This window comes from Brachyistius frenatus, unplaced genomic scaffold (assembly GCF_029030835.1).
Source record: "Brachyistius frenatus isolate BFR_SWC_R1_liver_20210118 unplaced genomic scaffold, ASM2903083v1 Contig_36, whole genome shotgun sequence".
Lineage (NCBI taxonomy): Eukaryota > Metazoa > Chordata > Actinopteri > Embiotocidae > Brachyistius > Brachyistius frenatus.
Genome location: NW_027210635.1, coordinates 2,174,570 through 2,194,231, shown reverse-complemented (window position 1 = coordinate 2,194,231; position 19,662 = coordinate 2,174,570). Strand labels below are relative to the sequence as shown.

Here is a 19,662-nt window from a genome sequence, read left to right as displayed (position 1 = left end):
TGTTGTAGTTCCCAGTTAAAACCACTGGAGGACAGTGAACACTTGTAATCCCAAAAAGTCCCCCTCTCCCCATGAGAGAATACATTTAATTCGGGCCTTAACTAAGAGACCTCAAGACCTTCGCTACATTTTGAACCCTAAAACCATACTGATATTTGTCACTAATATTTGAAAGAGGTGAAAACAATTGAAAATATAACAATTTAAACATGGTGTTCAGTGTTCTGCTATCTTGATTTTGCGGAACCACTAAAATGACCAAATCAAGGACTTCCAACAGCTACATAAAGTTTATTAAGAAACAACATTTATTAAGAAAGAAGTAGTCAAGCTAATAGCTACTAGAAAGTTTTTGCATTAAATCTTCCTGTTGTTCTGGGTTTTGTACCCTCATGGTTGAAATGCACTTATTGTAAATCGCTTTGGATAAAAGCGTCAGCTAAATGAAATGTGATGTAATGTAAAAATCTATTTTCCAATCAGATGTAAACACATAGCTGTACCACAGAATGGCACAAAAAAAATGATCACACAAATTATACAGTCCCAATGTTTAGATATTAACCACAGATTTAATTTATTGTTATTGCAGGTACTCATTTTGACCACTAAAGGGCAGTGAACACTCATCTAGCCATATGCATCCAGTCAAAGTGGAGACAAAGTAAAATTTCATCACTTCCGCATAATATTTCCTAATAAGCTGATAAGCTTCTCTAGTTTTATGGAAGCTGTGAAATTACTGAGACATACCACGGTTGAAAGTGGCCTTTCATATCACATGAACCAACTCACCCAATAATGTTTTCAGTGATAGTTGTGTACGCACACATACTGACTCATGACAATTGAAACAAATATAGTCAGTGACGTTTACCAACGACATGTTTAATGACTGCACGCTTGTAGAGGTTGACCAGCCATCGTTTCAACTGATGTAGGATCAATGCATTTCCACTGAACTACATTAATAACATAAATGCTTTCCTATCTTAATGCACTGAATTTCCATACACTCTGCTTTGATCTCCTAATCAGTAACTTCTCAGTGTTTGTCAGGACTGGCTCTTTGTTAATTACAATTTGAACATATCCCACTTTGTATGTGGTTATAAAGTCTATCTACATATAATCGCTAACTCATCAGTGGGGAGCTCTCAGCAGATTGTTAAACTAGATTGTCTTGTAAAACTAAATCTTCTCCAAAACTGATGCCCCCATATTTTTACTTCAACAGAAGAATAGGATGTGATTTATGTAACAACCCACTAATCTCCAGTGTGTGCGTGCATCATTAATAACCCATGTAGCTAATTACACATCCTCTAGCATTAAACAAGCGTTTGCAATCTAGTTGATTAGACTCTGCTTGAAAATTACTTTAAGCTATGATGGATTTGTCCTACTTCAACAAGTACAACTGAAGAGTGAGAGGATATCAAACAAGCAGAGGTGTGTTGACAGCTGTGAGAGTGCAGCACGGCTGTGCAGAGCCTTTAAACCTAAAAGTTACAGATTTGGAAACAGAAGTAGGAGAAATGCAAACCACCTGGAAAGTTTGTTATCCAAGTGTTCATGATGTTTAAATGTTGTTTAATTAACAATACATTTAATACTACAGTATAATAATAGGATAGTTTTGGCCTGCAAAGCTGCAAACCCACTTAATCCTATCATTTATTGTACTTCCATAGTATTATGACCTGTGGTAATATACAATGAACTCAAATAACTATTAGATGCTACTTTGTGTTCTCACCTTTTTAGTGTGCCTTCAGTTCATTTCTTTATTTCCTTGAAGGAACCATTGTTTTCTTGCCACACGTATACTGAGTAGGTAAATGCGGGAAAATAAATAGAAGAGACCTGTTTAATAAAAGTGTTTTTTAAACTATCTTTTGAATAAGATATTAAAGTGAGCAATATTTGTGAAAATACAATAAAACTTAACAAAAAATCCTACATTTATTTTTCACAAGTTGACTTCCCAAATTTTATGTTCAGACTTTTCTTTTTTGAATTGGGCTTCAGCTTAAATTAAATTTGGATGGTACTGGCAAAGTATGTAATTAAATGCCACAAGTGTTTGTACAGAAAACCCAAACAGAACTATGATTATTCATTATTATTTGACTGAATTATACGATTTTCTTTGTTTGTAGCTCCAACAAGCAGCAATGTGGCTTTTAAAAGTAGAGCTTAATTTCACCTTACAAAGTGTAATAGACTTAATATTAGAGAAGATCAACTGCAGGCTGAGAGCTGTGCAAAAAACCTCACATATCAGTCTTGTCATGGCGTCTTTCTTTTTCAATTATCTTTATCTGCTGCAATAATGTCTTAAATGAGGTTCTGTTTGAATGTCCTTTAATCTAAATCTTCAATTTTCCACAACAGGTAACACTGACTGAGCAGACGCTGATTGACAGTCAGGAATCAAGTCATCTCTAACTGGGAGTGCGCTGTAGCCTGTTGATATTTTAAATTCAAGTTCAAAGCAGGCTGATGTTTGAGTCGACATCAGGATGAGCTGTCGGAGGTTCTTTCCCACTCCACCTGGTTTCTCACAGGGAAGCACTCTCCATTTCTGGGAACCTGCTGAGTTTCTGCATCCTCTGGAGGAAAATCCCAGCCCACAATAGGAACATCACCATCTGTGGTGTTCCCAGTAGCATTGGAGGTCGCTGTGTCTTGCTCTTGTAGCAGCGTGCTCTCACAGTGCGTCTCGCTCATGTTGCTGCTGTTGTTGTAGCGCGGGTCGGGCTGTGAGAGGCCCCCACCTTCACTCATCAAGTCTGAATTCCCCATTTCAAAGAAGGTGTTGCTCTCACTGATCCCCAGTCCAAAGCTTTGCAGCATGTCCATTACAGATGGTGTGGACGGGCCAGTGGGGTTCTCCTCCTCAATAAGACTTAGCGTAGGCAAAATGTCCACCAACTCTGCCATCTCCATCGGCCGGATTACCTTGGTGATGCTGGGAGGAAAGTCCTGTTCCATGCTGTAAGTCTCCTGTGTGTCCAAAACTGTATACCCAACTTCCATCTGTGCAACAGCAGCAGGCTCCAGTCCAGACTCTATCAAAGCGCTCGCGGATGCTAATTCAGTCTGACCGATGCTCGTTAGGTCTGCAGTGGACTGGGCGGAGATGTCTACAGGGTACCCTCCCTTCGCCACGCCCTCCATTAACACCAGTACAGCCTCTTCGGGGATGACCATGATTCCTCCTGGAGCCGAGACCTCGGCAGTGACGACGTTTGCCGGAGTCACGTTGACTAAACTCTCTGAGAGGGCGACGAGAAACAAAGAGGGAATGTATTAATTCTTGATTTACAGCATCATCTGTGCTCAAATTTAGAGTTGCTTTTTACAGCAGAAGTTTTTTTGATAGAGAAAGGGGAGCATTTTCTTTTATAAAGGGTGTCTTATGTTTTAAATCCGCCTTCAATTTGCCTTCAAACAGTTTAAATATTATACAAACAGTATTTTCTGTTGATTGGCCAAGTTTACATTCAACAGCAGCTTCTTCCAGTGATTTATTATAAATTAATCTCATGATATTTAAAGAAAAAAGGGGTGAATTTATGGTAGGTCTTTTAATTATAGTAGTCTTATTTAAAAATGGGAACATGGGTTATTTTGCATTCAGTATATATCCATGTTGTTGAGCATCAGGTCTACAAAGTTTAAATAACATTTTGTAGCTTTGAAGAAAAACTAACTTTCTTAACGTCCTTAAATGGTTCCTGTAGTAATAATAATAATAAAATTCATTTATATAGCACTTTTCAAGATACTCATAGATGCTTTACAGGTTAAAATGATTAAAATAACATAATAAAAGTATAAATCACACAACATTAGTCATAAGTAAAGCAGTGGCTGTAGATGTTTAAACATAGTCACAGCAGCACAGACTATAGGTATTATTTAACTGTGCTGTTAACCTGTCAGATTTTGTTTTCTTGCTGCTGGCTCACTCCTTGAAATGGCACTCTAATATAATTAAAGGCTTGTTCCTGTACAACTACATCCTGACAGTACCTGTAATGGTTCTCTGTGCTTGTATGCGATGGGGCCATGTCAGTCTGGCAGTCAAACTCTGCTCCTCCTCCTCCTCCTCACCATCAGGACATGGTGGTGGGTCTCCTCCCATCACCAGGCCTAGAGGCACTGCTCCCACCCACTGCTTGGACCGAACACACTGCAGACAGTCCATAATCCAGCGGGCATCCCTCCACACCACATCCAGACGCTAAAGAGACAGCAGTAAAGAAAGAGCAACAGGCTTTAATCAAATGCACAGCAAGTAAAGACCTTAGTCTCTTCTTTATTTCCCTCAATACATTTTTATTTATCACAGAAGAAGAGATTCGGAAAAAGAATCACAGACTTTAACGCGCTTACCTGGCTCAGCTCAGTGATGTGGTTGAGCCGCTCGCGGGCTTCCTGCACCTCCTTGGTGTCCAGCGCCTCCCGCAGAGCCTGCTGGGCCAGATGAGTGTCCAGCTCCAGCCTTACCCAGGCCTGGCAGTACTGGGAGAGGAAGTCCCGCTCGTACGTCCATAAGTGAACTGGTCAATGAGACGAAAGACAAATCACTACATCAAAGCCCAGAAAAGAAAGCGCTCAGAAGTCATTGGTGTACTTTATCATACGTTTAATGTGGGAGTTTTCAAGAAGGACCAGAAGGAAAGATGGATTTAAATTAGAATGAAAACAAATCTAACTAACATGTGGATAGAAAGGACGATCAAAGCTCTAATTAGATAAGGTAAACAATAAAAATTAGTCATTTTCGGTAGACCAAAAGATTAGTGTGCTTCATGCTTTTACATTTTCCAAACAAATTGGCAATGGTTGAAATACAATTTGTGGGTTTTAAAGTTTTTTTTTCCTTTAGTTCCTTTGAAGATGAGACACATTTATTGATCTTAATTAGGTGTATGCCAAATCAAATGACTTCTGTCACTTTTTTCTTATGAAGTACTAATGTTCAGTGTTGTTCTTAATACAAAAATTAAAAAACAGGTTTCCCTGCTAGGTTTTATGGTTCAACCTTGAGGTCCAAAGTAGTCCCAGTGACATATTCTCTCAGTTCCCTGTTTGAGGGCCCTTTTTTCTCAGCACTGCTAGGTGAACACTGTGGTACTATTGGGAGACCGATCCAGTGTAATTACTGCTCTCCACTTACCGAGCTCAAAGATCTGCAGAGGCATGGTGAGGCCCGGCTCCTTGGTCCCCACAAGGGGCCAGTAACTGGAGCTGAAGTCCTCACTGGGAGGCAGCAGCAGCAGTATGGACAGCTTCTCTCCAAACTGCACCAGCTCCCGGGTGTACACACCATACTGGTACGCCTGTCAGAGACACAGTGGTGCAGCACATACACTTATAAAGATATGTTCTGATATTGTAACAAGTAAATGTTGGAAAAATCTACATAAGGCTATAGGCCTGGATACATTTTGACCAGGAAGTCGACCAGAGCCATTGTAAAACGATATAAAAACTGACGAACCAAAAAGGCTCAAACATGTTCTCCTTCCTAAATAATAAATAACGTAAGAGTCTAAAAGAAAAATTATTTCGTTGTGGCTGTTTGAAACCATGTTTACCCTGTAGAGGGGGATGTTGAGCTTCGTCAGGAGGTGTGTGACCGCTGCTCTCAGAGACCTGACGAACTCCACCAGCCCGCTGTTCTCCATCAGACCCTCATCCTCACCGCTCAACAGGTTCTGCACACTGCCAGTGGTTGCAGTGTAAATATGACTCTGGAGCCACGCCCACTCCTCTCTGTCACACAGGGACAATACAGATAACAAAACAGTGCTATGAAAGGCAGGATAAGTGAGGACAGATGTCACTGCAGAGACAATCCAGATCATTTGTGTGCACCAGTATGTGCAGGAACCAGCAAAGTACGTTGTATATCACATGATCAAAGTGAGTTACCGGGACACGTGGGCATTGTGTCGGATCCGTGTGTGGCAGAGCACATTGGGGAGCCTCTGAGGGACCAGGACCCTGATCTGTTCTACTGAGCTGCAGAGTTTCAGGATGCCCACGTACAGACCCGGCTGGGCCCGCTGAATACTGTGCCTGTGGAAGGACAACTTCTCCTGGAGAACAGAGAGAAACAGTAAAGGTGCATGTTAACAAAATGCAAAATGTTTTGATGCTTTGTATTTGCTGTGCCTTGTTTTGGTTTTCAGTTTTGTTAGCTTACTTAGTTTGTACTTGCTAAATTAACTCCAGTGCTTTTCAGATTAGAACAGGAGATACAATCATGGTTCAGCACTCAATACATTTTGCTGCACGTGGCTGCTGCTTGTTGTGTCTGTGATGCGGCCCTATGTTTGTCTTTCTTTCAGACAAACACAAACTCAGGTTCACCTTGAGCTGCTCGTAGAGCATGTCCATGGCAGTGGGCTCAGGCAGCAGAGGAGTTCTGCTGCGGTTCTTTTCCAGCCGGGCCAGAGGCATCCAGTGCAGTGGAGGGTCAGGAGGGCTGCAGCGGACAAGTGAGGGACAAATTAAATGCAGCCACACGGAACCACCAGTGGGGGAAAAAATGATTGATTCAGGCCAGTAAAACGTCCCTCAGCAATGGGCTAAATAAGCTCAGCCTGATGCCTGAACAGGTTATTATCTCCACTGAGCAAGGAAAATTGATTTGATTGAAAAATGTCTTGTAGAATGATTGAAAATTCAATGAAATTTGAAAATGTGAAGAAAGAGGTTAAAGCCTTTATGTAAAGCTGTCTGCTTTGGGTGGGCAGTAGAAAAATGTTTGAGAGGTGTTAACAGACTGCAACATGAGACTTTTTCTTACCTGGGCGGGTTTGAGAATTCCTTAAGAGTCACTAGTAGTACGTTTCCCTGCCGGTCTTTCAGTGGCTCGTAGTACACTTGGCCCAGATCCATCGTTCCCAGAGAAGACTGACGGCAGAGAAATGTGGTAAAACAGAAACATGAAAATGAATAAATATGAGGATATGAGGGATTAACGGAGCGAAACACAAGTTCTGTTGGTGCAGGTATGTAGCATGATTGAGGCACGCCTGGCAAAAATAAGAAAAGACGAAGGAGGAGGAAAAAGAAGGGATGTAAAGAGGCAATTAAAATGGCAATTAATTCATTTTGATGCTTCTTATCTCAACAGTAAGCTGCTTAACGTCATACCTGCAGCTGGGAAACAGCTCTTAAAATGTTGTGCCTGTTCTGAAGGAGGGAGGAGGGAGACGAGTGAGCGGAGGAGAGGCCCTGCTGGAGCCAGGGCACTTGCTGCCATGCGCAGGACAACTGCAAAACAAAAATATATTTAATTTGAAGCTGCAAACCACACAGATAAGTCCACAGCCTTTGTTATCAATAACTACATTTGTAGGCCTAATAAATATGACAATTGGCCAATTACATGTTCTGTCTATATTGACTGTGTTCAAAATGAAGTTTTTATGCAAGTTCAATGAGGAAGATTAGTAACCTCGTGTTATGGTTTGATTCCACCTCTGTGAATGAATCCTGCGTTGCCATCTTCTGTGTCACTTCCGCTTTCCCACGCTGTCAGATCACTCATTCATAATCTTGTTGTCACCATGTTTGCCCAATGATCTCTTTGCCTGTGGTTTTTAGCCAATCAGTTTTTCGTCTCTGCTCTTTAAATATCATCTTAATTCTGTCATTCTGCCTTTCAGACCTTCGAATGAGCCACCCTCCTCCTCCTCCTCCTCCTCATCAGCACCTGATATGTCTGGTTTTCCTGGGAGCCTCCACCCAATTTCCCATCAGTCATCTCTGATCTCCCCTTACCCCAACCGGTCGAGGCAGATGACCGGTCACCTCTTAGGCCTGGTTCTGTTGGAGGTTTCTTCCTGTTGAAAGGGAGGTTTTTTTCCTCCCAGCTGTTGCTCATGTGGGATTTGTTGGTTTTCTTTCTTAAGTGCACTGAGAGGACTTATTTGGAGATTTGGCGCTACATAAACACAAATTTTGAAATCTGTATACTCCACTACACCATCTTAAGCGTCTAGGCTCCCGGTGCTCCTCTCCTATCGCCAACATCCATTTGGGACATCACACTACAAAGCGACCTCTCATCATGGGAGTATAACCGCCAAAAAGTCAAAGTGTCATTCCTTCAATAAATTGTTTTCCACTTCTAATGATTTCTCCTTATTAAAATGTAAGTCAGTATATGTTGAATTAACATATATGTACATGTGTCTGCCAACAGCTTACCTTGGCAAACCAAAGGAAGTCATGGGTGATGGAGGTGGAGCAGTACTGGATCTCCACCAGTGGGATCTGATCTTCAGCCGTTAGCAGGATGTTCTCCTTGTGGTAGAACACAGTTGCCAGGTACACACCCCTGTTGACATCAACATGAGATGGACCACATAAAGAGGAGAACACAGACAAAGTCAGAAAAAAATGATTACTATACCTCTGTATTACAGAGACAGACTACTTTCACTTTCACACGTCTATATGGACTCAAATATTATCAGAAACTACAAAGTTATTGCTTTTGGGTGACACTTTATAAATGCAACTTCATAGATTGATAGCTGTTTATTTTTGACATGGCCCAATGGATTTTCAAACTGTCTCATCAGATAAATATAAGACCAACATCAGAGAATATTCATCTTTTAAAACAGCCTATAATCACTCATGTAAAGTAAAAGCATGAAAACTAATTTCAGCAACCGACATCATAGTCCAGTAGGAAACCTCAATTTTCCAAACACTGTCAACTGTAAATAACAATTGACCTTATTTTAACTTATGCAAATTATGTTTAGTGTTGTGAATAATCTGTTCAGAGTTCAACTACTTTATAAAAACAATGTGATAGTTCATATTCATGGAGTAACACCCTATCCTAAGTGGGACTTTTGATTGATAATTAAATGCCGATTCTGGTGAGTGTGGTCCTTTGATCTCTTAAGGCCGGGAGAAACTCTTATCAGTCACCTGCCACTTGCCACAGTCCAGTGATTTCAACCATCATCGTGTTCAAACGATCTCCTCACTCGTCTTGAAGCTACAGCCGCTCTAATGTGACTACTGTTCTTTTCAATAACTGTAGCAGATAATTGTTTGGACTCGTCGTCTACTCTGCTGTAATGGCATCACATTTAATCTGTTCTTCTCGATATCCCCGAGGCACAGTGGGACAGCAAAGATAGATGGAGCGCTACCTCTGTAGGAGACGAACAAACTTGGTGGCGGACTGGAACAGTTGTTTGATGCCTCGAGACACTGACAGACGCTTGCTGGGACTCTGGGGCTTAGAGCTCTCTGTGGAGAGGAGGATCAGACTGGATGAAAATCACTTTATCTGCCAGAATACATTCACTCTGCACGCACAATATGTTTGACTGGGCAAAGGCGGTGAAATGGGTTTCCCTGTATGGAGTAGAATGGATGCGTACAGTGCATGCTGCTGATGGCGTGAAGTAGAAATAAAATTCTGTAAAGTGATCTTCATTATATTTTCTGGCATTTAATACATCACAACAGAAAATAAGGTGAAAACTCTTGTCCACCTACGTTACTTGGAAAATATAAACATTTCATTTCAGTTCTGTCGTACTGGAACACCATCTGAAGAGCACCATACAGGATTTAAATGCATTTCCTTCAGATACTAGACAGTGGCGTGGGCAGACATGAAAGCAGGCATTATACAAAGAAGAGGGTGGATTCTCTAATTCATTTCTTTTATTATTCGTGCATGATAGAGTGTTTTTACAGGAGGAACAAATAATAGACATTCATAGCAAATTAAGACTTTGATTTTATCGCTTCAAGAGACACAAAATTTGCAATCGAGGTAAATTTGTTTTTTGTATTAATGTCACTGTAATGTCAACATTGTGGCAAAACACAGTGGCAATAAATACAAATGGAATTTTATCCATCCATCCTTCTATCCATTATCTACAGGGTCACAGGGTCAACGGAGTCTATCCTTGCTGACTTAAGGCGAATACAGGGCACACCCTAGACAAGTCGTCAATCCATCACAGGGCCAACACGGACAGAAGCAGACAACCATTCACACTCACGTTTACACCGACGGGCAATTACCTTTTGCTCTTACTGTCTTCCTTTGCTCTCTCACTCAGTCCTTCCCCTCCTACTCACAAAGCCGGTAACCACCTGGACTATATTTTCACCAGAAACTGCTCCACATCTAACCTCACTGTAACTCCACTTCATGTCTCTGACCACTTCTTTATCTCTTACACTCTCCCACTCTCTCAAACCGACAACCCTCCCACATCAACAGACTCTGTACCTGTCCGTCGCAACAGTCGCTCCCTCTCTCCCTCCTTTCTGGCCTCCTCTGTTTTATCTGCCCTCCCTTCAACGGACTCTTTCTCCCTCATGCATCCTAACTCAGCCACAGACACTCTCCTTTCTATTCTGTCTTCCTCTCTTGATTCTCTCTGTCCTCTTACGTTACGACGGGTCCACAAGTCCTCCCCAGCTCCGTGGTTGTCTGACTCGGTGCGTGCCGAGAGAGCCACTATGAGAGCGGCAGAAAGGAAATGGGGAAAATCTAACCACCCTGATGACCTGCTCACTTATCAATCTCTCCTCTCCTCTTTCTCTGCCTCAATTTCTGCAGCCAAAAGCGCCTTCTCCCTAACCAGAATTCAATCCTCATTTTCCAATCCCAAAAAGCTATTCTCCATCTTCTCCAACCTCCTTGACCCCCCCCCTCCCTCCACCCTTCTACCAAGCCACTTTGTCAACTACTTTACTAAAAAGATTGATGACATACGCTCCTCATTTTCAAACCCAGCTTCTGTAACTACATGTCCATCATCTTCATCCCCTTCGCTTTCCTCTTTCACCCCCCTGTCTCCCAATCAAGTTCTCACCTTGGTAACCTCCGCCCACCCAACCACCTGCCCCTCGACCCCATCCCATCTCACATTCTCCAGTCTATTGCTCCAGACCTTCTTCCTTTTCTCACCCATCTCATCAACACTTCTCTGTCAACTGGCTGTTTCCCGAACTCTCTGAAGGAGGCGAGAGTGAACCCTCTCCTGAAGAAACCCACCCTCAACCCGGCTGAAGTAAACAACTACAGACCCGTCTCTCTTCTTCCCTTTCTTTCCAAAACTCTCGAACGAGCTATCTTTAACCAACTCTCCTCCTATCTCCACCATAATAACCTTCTTGACCACCAGTCTGGTTTCAAGGCAGGCCACTCAACAGAGACGGCCCTCCTTGCTGTCTCTGAGCAGCTTCACACTGCTAGAGCAGCCTCTCTGTCCTCTGTCCTGATCCTTCTTGACCTTTCTGCTGCATTTGACACAGTGAACCACCAGATCCTTATTTCCTCCCTTCAGGACCTCGGTGTCTCAGGCTCTGCTCTCTCCCTGTTCTCATTCTACCTCAACGACCGCACCTACCGGGTAACTTGGAGAGGATCTGTGTCTGAACCTTGTCCTCTCACTACTGGTGTCCCCCAAGGCGCCGTCCTGGGTCCCCTCCTCTTCTCTCTGTACACCAACTCTCTCGGCTCTGTCATTCACTCTCATAGCTTTTCCTACCATAGCTATGCTGATGACACCCAACTGATCCTCTCTTTTCCCCGATCTGAAACACAGGTAGCAGCACGAATCTCTGCCTGCCTGACTGACATCTCTCAGTGGATGTCCTCACACCACCTGAAAATTAACCTTGACATGACTGAACTGCTCTTCCTTCCGGGGAAAGACTCTCCCACCCTCGACCTGACCTTGGACAACTCTGTGTTATCCCCGACCCTGACTGCTAGGAACCTGGGAGACACTCGACAGTCAACTCTCTCTTTCTGCCAACATCACTACAACAACACGTTCCTGTAGATACATGCTGCACAACATCAGGAGAATACGTCCTCTTCTCACTCAGAAGGCGGCGCAGGTTCTAGTCCAGGTTCTGGTCCAGGCTCTGGTCATCTCACGTCTAGACTACTGTAACTCCCTCCTGGCAGGTCTACCTGTTAGTGCCATCCGACCTCTGCAGCTCATCCAGAATGCCGCAGCTCGACTGGTCTTTAACCTCCTAAATTCATTCCCACTACTCCGCTCCTCCTCCGCTCCCTTCACTGGTTACCAGTAGCTGCCCGCATCCGTTTCAAAACATTGGTACTTGCGTACCGTGCTGTGAACAGATCGGGTCCAGTCTACATCCAGGACATGGTCCAACCTTACATCCCAGCCCGCTCTCTCCGCTCTGCTTCTACCAATCGGCTTGTTGCTCCCTCACTGCGAGCTAAACACTCTATAAAATCAAGTCTGTTTGCTGTCCTCGCTCCTAAATGGTGGAATGAGCTCCCCACCGACATCAGGACAGCGGAAACTCTGTACATTTTCCCCCGCAAACTAAAAACACACCTCTTCCGACTTTACCTTGAATAGTAGAACTTTAGTAGCACTTAAAATGGCACTTACTGATAGCACTTTGTAGTTTGGCTTTCTTAAAGAAATTGTATTTTCTTGATTCCTGTTGTTCTGGGTTTTGTACCCTCATGGTTGAAATGCACTTATTGTAAGTCGCTTTGGAGAAAAGTGTCAGCTAAATGAAATGTAATGTAATGTAATTAAGAATCAGCAATTAACCTGACATGCATGTCTTTTGGTTGGTGGGAGGAAGCAGGAATACCCAGAGAAAACCCACGCGGGCACAGGGAGAACTTGCAAACACTAATTCTATAAACACATGAATGCTTCCTTAACTTATTTAACATTAAAAATTTTGGAGCAACTGCAACAAAATATATCACAAAGGATCTGGTGTTACCTATGCAGTATCCTCTGTAATGTGAGTCTCGAGCATCCTCCAGCAGTTTCCTCACGAGGCCCTCGTGGTTTCTGAGCTGGGACTTCACACCGGTGCAATCTCTCCAACCTGCACAGGAAGAAAAGACAGAAACAGATTGTCACTCATGATTTTATGCGTTTGAGACAAAATCCTTCAAGACACCAAAAACTAATTTGCAGGGGAGTCCTTAGTGCTGCTTTTTTTGTTTTTTCTTTCTTTCTTTTTCTGTTTTGGTGATTAGGAAGCAAGAGTGCTTGCCTGAGAGACCATCTGTGTGCTGTGACTCTGAGAGTTTTTAGGTTGATTCCTTCTGAGCTGCTGTGACTGTCTCCTATTCAGCAGGGTGTGAATTTTAAGTTGAATCGTGATAATGCAACATGTTGAACATTGCTACGGTTGTATTCTTACTTACAGTGTATTTATACTCATAGGTTCTTCATTTTAAAAGCATTGTTTGGCATTTTGGAAGACAGTATAATGTGTAATGTAACAGGAAGAGAGAGAGGCATGCAAGAAAGATTGAGCAAAATTCAAACTCAAGGCAGCATAGCCCACTGGCTCACAATGATATCTCTAATTCTCCATTGTTTTAATATTTCATTAATCTACCATCCATGAGTGGATTTCACTTATTTCACAACAAAGATGATGTCAGTCAAGTAATTTCATTGCATTGGGACAGAGAGAAAGAGAATTAGACCCCTTTAAAGCACCCACATTCATCAAAGTTTTTGCAGTTCAGTATACTCACTGGAGGGGGCAGCACTGACTGGAGAAGAGCTCTGAGGTGGACCCCATCCTTTCACATTGTAAGCACTCACTCTTACAAAGTAATGCACTCCCTGTATTGGGGAAACACCAGACCATCGAGTTGTCAACGAGCATTAACGTTATGAATCCAGTGCTGGACAACAGAAATCTCATAGCGCTCTCATTATTTATTCATCTGGTTAAGTAAGGCTGTTGATAAGTGTTCTCTTATGGGAAGTGGTTCAGTGCAGTAGTTGATGACGGGAGAGCAATAAATACAGTGTGTGTGGGGGTCCAGAGTTGCTGCGTTCTCTGTATATTGTATGTGTCTGCAGGATTATGTGTAAACCATTACACGTGGGAGTTTGGATGTGTATGTCCAGCATGTGTGTGTTAGTTGATATCTGTGGACCTGTGCTCGCCTGTGAGTGTGTGTGAGCTGCATGACTTACTGCTGTCAGTCCCTTGATAATATAGGAGGGGTTCTTGGTCTCGGTAACTTGGGCTGAGCCGAGGATGCGTTTAAAGCTGTTTGAGGTGCTCCATTCCACTGTGAACACAAAAACAATTCCACTGACTGATTATTTTCTGGCTTTGCTGAAAACCCACAAAAGGGAGAACTACAGATTTGAGTGTTTACAGTTTTGGGGAACTCGCTGTACCTCGGCTTAATGTACTCTTGGCTGTGATGTTTGACATTAAAAGATCTGTAAAACTAAGAAGCAAAAACAACCGAAACTAGATGCATAAATGTAAGGCTTTTATAACTGCTAAACTAAATCATGTTCGAGACTTTGATTATATTAGATCAATGCAGTAAATATGCTTTTAATTCCTTTATTTATCCAATTATGAGCGATCAATCCATAACATATTAAAATATTCCTCTCATTCACCACCTACCTCTGTAGCGGGTGATGAGCCCGGTGATGTTACCTTCTGGCTCTTTGATCACCACAAACAGAGATGATGTGCTGGTTATCAGGATGGACACATGACCTGGAGGGCTGGGAAGCTCTGGATGAGACATATAAAAAGACAAACTAATGTTAGAAATGAGCACCAGTTAATTCAGAGAGTAAATTTGACAACAACAACCACAGAGATTACAGTGCAGCCCCACAGTGTGCTTTATTTTGTGCACATTTGAGTGCTTACAGTTTATTGTATCTAGTTTAAATGTTAATATTGTGCAGCGAAACATCCGTCATGCCGACAACGCTACAGACAACCTGCAGTCGTTTTCTTGCTCTCAATCAAACCAACCAGAGTTACCAATAAAGAGTAGATCTTCTTCCCTTGAAGTTTTAAGTTGTTGTTTTAAGACACAAGGGGAGCTGTTCATTATTATCACAAACACAACCTCACCACGAGCCCAGACTTTCTGTAATGTGATAAAATGGTGTGTTCTGCCCCTTGAGTCCAAAGGGATTTTATTGTTTGCTCAACTTAAACTGTGATCTGGAGTGAATAGATCACTGCACGTGATGTGCCCCAGACAAAAATATATGTATATTTTAAATTTTAGGTATTTAGTGGACACTCGAATCCAGAGAGATTTGTAATCATAGAGCCTTATTTCCCTCATAAAACAGTCATGGATGAGAACCCTTAAAGAGAAATCAAATGAGAGCAAAGGAAAAACAATTTATAAAGAGCCATTAAAGTAAAAGTACAGAGGTGCATCATAGCATAATTCTAACAAAATAAACCATGAGCATTTGAATCCATGGAGAGCCAAGAGGAAGAAGATTTGAGCAGGTTGGTGCAGAGGTTAGAAAACCAGGAGGTCTGATATAGCAGCACAGATTGCACTAAAAGCCTTGAAGGTACTCCTGGTGTGATTTCAACTCGTTTATCTACCAGCACCAAGGTTTTATCTAACGCAGGCAGCCACTGGCAGGAGGGGAGAGCAGCGCATGGGAGAGTTTGGAAAGGCTGATGACACAGCGGTCTGTTGAATTTTGGATGAGTTGAAAGGGGCAGGAGGGAGACTTTCAAGAGGCCAGTTAGGAGTTACAAGAGGCCAGACTGGAAATCAGTCAAACTTAAGCAAGACGTTGGGCTGAGTCTTGCCGCCAGTGATGGAGGGCTTTGAAAAGAAGAGCTAGAAAAAAAAGGTTCAACAGAGTTCACTGAAAAATAAATACGCCTGGGACTGAATTTGTGTCCTGAGCCACAGTTGATCCAAGACCACTTACCTGTGTTCTGGAAGTTCTCTCTCATCCGGCAGTACAGCTGTAGCCTGAGTCTCCAGAGGCAGATGTGTCTGTGGGCTTCAGCCTGAGTCTGAGGACCAGCGCCGGCCTTCCTCGCCAAATCCGTCTTCCTCACCAAATCCGTCTTCCTCTCTTCCACCCGTTTTCCCGCCAGTGCCACCAGAGCGTCCAGCTTCAGAGCCCAGTCGGCGGGTTGACACACTGGGAGGTAACAGAGTTGAAAAAGGACGCATTCTGAATGTGATTTGCACTGATTTGACACCTTATAATAGTATTTTAAAAACATTCACTGCTACCTTTTTATAATTTCAGACTTACAAACAGGGTTATGTCTGGCCCCCGCCTTCGTCAGCACATGGAGCAGAGGGGAATTGTGGGTAAGGGCGGCCACATCCAGGGGCACCAGGCCCTGCTCGCTTACCCTGTTCACCCCTTTCTCCTTCTCCCTCTCCCAGTCCTTCTCTTTCTTTTCTCCTCTCTCCCACATGCTTCCTCCCCCTCCTACTCCTCCTCCTCCTCCTCCACAGCTGGTGTGGTCTCTGGACAGAAGGCTTTGTACGGCCAAAGTGTCCTCATTTTCCACCGCCTCCCACAGCGTCTTGTACTAATGGGGAGCAGAAGAAAGGGATCGGGGCGATGGGAGGGTGGACAGGTGAAGGAGTGAGGAGGAAGAGGGAGGTTTACTTTACTTGGTAGAATGAAGGGAGTTGCTATACAAAGAAAGAGGCACTGGGTGAGACAGTAAGACACATAAATCAAGTCGTGAATCAAAGCAGCCTTGGATGATTCATTCACACAGTAGCCTCCTGAGACTAGGAAAGTTTGGCAATTTCAATTACTATTAGATAAAATAGGCCTTTGGAAAGAAAATTTGTGTCATAGTAATTTTTTAGAAAGATTGTTTGTCTATTCTTTATGGGTTTCCTTTAGGACATTGACAACAACAACAACAACAAAAATGAAAAATGAAAAATTCAAACTTCAAACTTTAACAGGACATTGAAACTGTTAGCTGAGCATTTTTCAATGCCACAATTTTTTGTCAGCAGTTATAAATATCAGAAATACTGATGGACTGAAAACCTTTAATGTCTAAGATTTTAGAACTCTTGTTGTGATAGACACAGTCTGAAATATCACTGGAAAGGCAGGATGTCCTCTACGCAGGACTCCAGGTTTTACCACTGTAGACTATATGCTTATTAAAATACAGACAAGAGATACGTGTTCCCAAAATGTATTGTCTGGTCTCATGAGGGCAGAGTGACTCGGAGTCAGCTCATAATCTCAACCATAGTGACATCAAGCTAAAGGACGTCCCCTTTAAAATGACACCCAATATATCTTACAGCATCTGCAGACTTGCTGAGGTTTTTGGGTGCATCCAGTTCCACAGCAACAGATGACTCTCCTCCCCTCAGTCTGACCGACAGGTTTCTGTAGATGCGTTTGGGTGAGACAGGACCCAGGGAGCGCCGGCGCTGGGGTGGGTTCCTCATGGATACAGACATGACAAGAGAGCAGAGGGGGGAGGTCTGCAGAAGATAGGAGAAGAAATGGTTGAGACAAATTGGTTAGTTCATGGAAAGAAAGATGAGGACACTTAAACTTTAGAGGCACAAAGAGAGGAGAGAATTAAAGGTAACAGTCGATAGAAACTTGCTGTGTAATATAGTGCAGAATAAGGTGAGAAACAAAAAAAAGAGGGAAATAAAAACAGACTATAGAGTCAGGCTCAAACAATTTTCTCCAGAATAGACAATTTTCTGCTGACTTGAATACAGGCTGAGCAAAGAAGTGCTGTTATGTGGGTGGATGAATGGATAAAAGTTACAATGCCTGTACAGAGTGGATGAAAATGGCTTGAAGCATCTATTTTTTTGCGGTTCTTACTCTTCTCCCCATTTGTTCCTACTTTTGTGCGCGATTGTGTGACATGGGTTTTATTCGCTCTGAATGGAGTCTCCCGGCACACAAAGCAACAGACCCATCAATCTAATTAAAGAAAGAAAGGCAAACTGGTGCAGAAGAGCCAAGATTCTGTCCTGTTAATAAATGTGAATCTCCTCATATCATCAGCACGAGGATAATAAAAAAAAATCCATCACCAACGTGGTAATGATGGTTCATTATCAATTCCATTGGCTTTTTATCATCACAGTCAGTCACTTCTGTGACTGGAAATCTGTCTTACAATTTTTTTTTTTTTAATTTTCAACACTGCAAAGTGCAGTCTGGCACAGTTCCTTCTCTCCATCCTCCTTCAGTCAGAAAGTGTCTTCCATTTGCTGCTTGTCCTTCTTCTAATTCTTTCTTTCTTTCTTTCCTCTCTTTTCAGGGCCTGACAATTTGGAGTGATTTTCGATTTTCGTCATGCCCTGAGCCTTCAGATACGAGGAGCATCTTTGTGAGAGGGGGACACTCACATTCTGTCATCTCTCTCTTGTCACTATTTTCCCATCTAAACAAAAGCCTCCAATTTCAGTCTTTTTTTTTTTTTTTTTTTCTTTTCAATTTTCATCTCAAGTCTTGCTGCACTGAGTGGTGCACTGTCCTTGTGTGAAAACAAATACTCCCCTTGGTGGTGTTAGCTGAGGACAGAGCATTAGGGCTCTGGTCGCAGTGACGCCACATCTGAGTGACACATCACCGCTGTACCTGCTGCTTCTCTGTGTGACTCACACAGTACCTGCACTGTCTGGGTGGGTGGCTACAGGTGGATAGGGGCAACACCAACCATTGTTATTGGTACACTTTTCCCCTGTTTATTTATTTTGTCTTGCATCAGTGGTGGAAAGTGCTGATGAGACATTTGAGGGAGGAGATAAGCTTCAAGTGTTTGCCCTTTATTTTAGTCTGCCTGAAGATAAGTTAAGGCAAAACAGGGGAAAAGTATGTTTGCACTGCAGCCAAGAGAATAACAGTCATGTGAGCAGGGTTGTTGTTAGACACTTAAAAAAACCTTTTGAGCCATGAACAGATATACACTGCAGACTCATTGTGGTTTTTCTACGTAGCCTATATCAGGTCGGAGTGATGGTTATTTTTCTTACCTCTTGTGCTGTGGCTGACATACTGAGAGCTGAGTGCGCTGCATATTTGCAAATATTAATTTTTAGTTTGTCAGTCTGCTAAACGCTGTGGCCCTTAAATTCAGCAGTGCATGGAAATATCTGAACTCGGGAACTAATGCAGCACATTCGTTTGGTGTTACCCACCCACAGAGGGTATCAACTTCACGGGTTTCCAAAAAAAGAGTCACTTTGCACACTGCAGTTATGCTCCTCACAGATTATTTAAGGCCACAATTTGCAATAGGTCAAATTAAAATCAACATAAAAGATCATATGGAAGATCCAACTTGATCTAATGTTTCTAAAACCTAAGAAAACTATGTTGTTGTTTTTTGTAATCCTAAAGGCATTGTAGACTACAACACCATTTGAAAAATATAAAACGACCATAGTTAATGGTAGCTGTAGCACCGACACCCCTTGCCTCTGTAATGATGAAGAGTTGAATCTCTTACCGTCGGTCGATATTTTCACTTTAATCAGCCTTTTCTCCAACGCTGCACCGGTGCGCCAAACTTTTTTTTCTTTTCATAAATGACTCCGTCTTGATCTGATATAATCCATCGTACGGGCTTCAGAAAGTTTTCACCTCTGAGGGTGAAGCGCACCTGAACGCGACAACCGGGTGAGAGAGCGATGATTCTCGCACACACACATACACACACACACACACACACACACACACACATACACATCTTCCTTGTTCCGCCCACTTCCTACTTTCATTCCTCTCATTTAACTTCCCAGAACCGAACTTTTTGTTTTTTTAATAACCAAAAGCAGCGTTGTAG

At 42.6% G+C, this 19,662-nt stretch overlaps 1 protein-coding gene across 1 annotated transcript; it reads right to left on the bottom strand.

Moving 5' to 3' along the window:
• Positions 1-331: 331 nt before the first annotated feature.
• Positions 332-19,559, bottom strand: LOC138622470 (ankyrin repeat and fibronectin type-III domain-containing protein 1). The gene is made up of 19 exons (XM_069701297.1): positions 19,327-19,559; positions 17,147-17,332; positions 16,116-16,401; positions 15,780-15,998; positions 14,482-14,595; positions 14,031-14,128; positions 13,580-13,670; positions 12,808-12,915; positions 9,204-9,303; positions 8,239-8,368; positions 7,180-7,299; positions 6,830-6,936; positions 6,391-6,505; positions 5,950-6,116; positions 5,613-5,790; positions 5,192-5,354; positions 4,405-4,571; positions 4,042-4,252; positions 332-3,281 (listed from the first exon to the last, which is right to left on the bottom strand). Exons 2-19 carry the CDS (start codon positions 17,306-17,308, stop codon positions 2,521-2,523), a joined length of 3,297 nt encoding a protein of 1,098 aa, XP_069557398.1. The 5' UTR covers positions 17,309-17,332; positions 19,327-19,559; the 3' UTR covers positions 332-2,520.
• Between the last annotated feature and the right edge of the window lie 103 nt (positions 19,560-19,662).

What these genes read in the sequence shown, in the direction of transcription:
- LOC138622470 (XM_069701297.1), bottom strand. Translation starts at nt 17,308, where the DNA reads ATGTCTGTATCCATGAGGAACCCACCCCAGCGCCGGCGCTCCCTGGGT. An exon ending in TCAGCAAGTCTGCAGATGCT is followed by an intron (nt 16,402 to 17,146) that starts GTAAGATATATT and finishes GCTCCCCATTAG; the next exon opens with TACAAGACGCTGTGGGAGGC. An exon ending in TGCTCTACGAGCAGCTCAAG is followed by an intron (nt 6,117 to 6,390) that starts GTGAACCTGAGT and finishes TCTGTTCTCCAG; the next exon opens with GAGAAGTTGTCCTTCCACAG.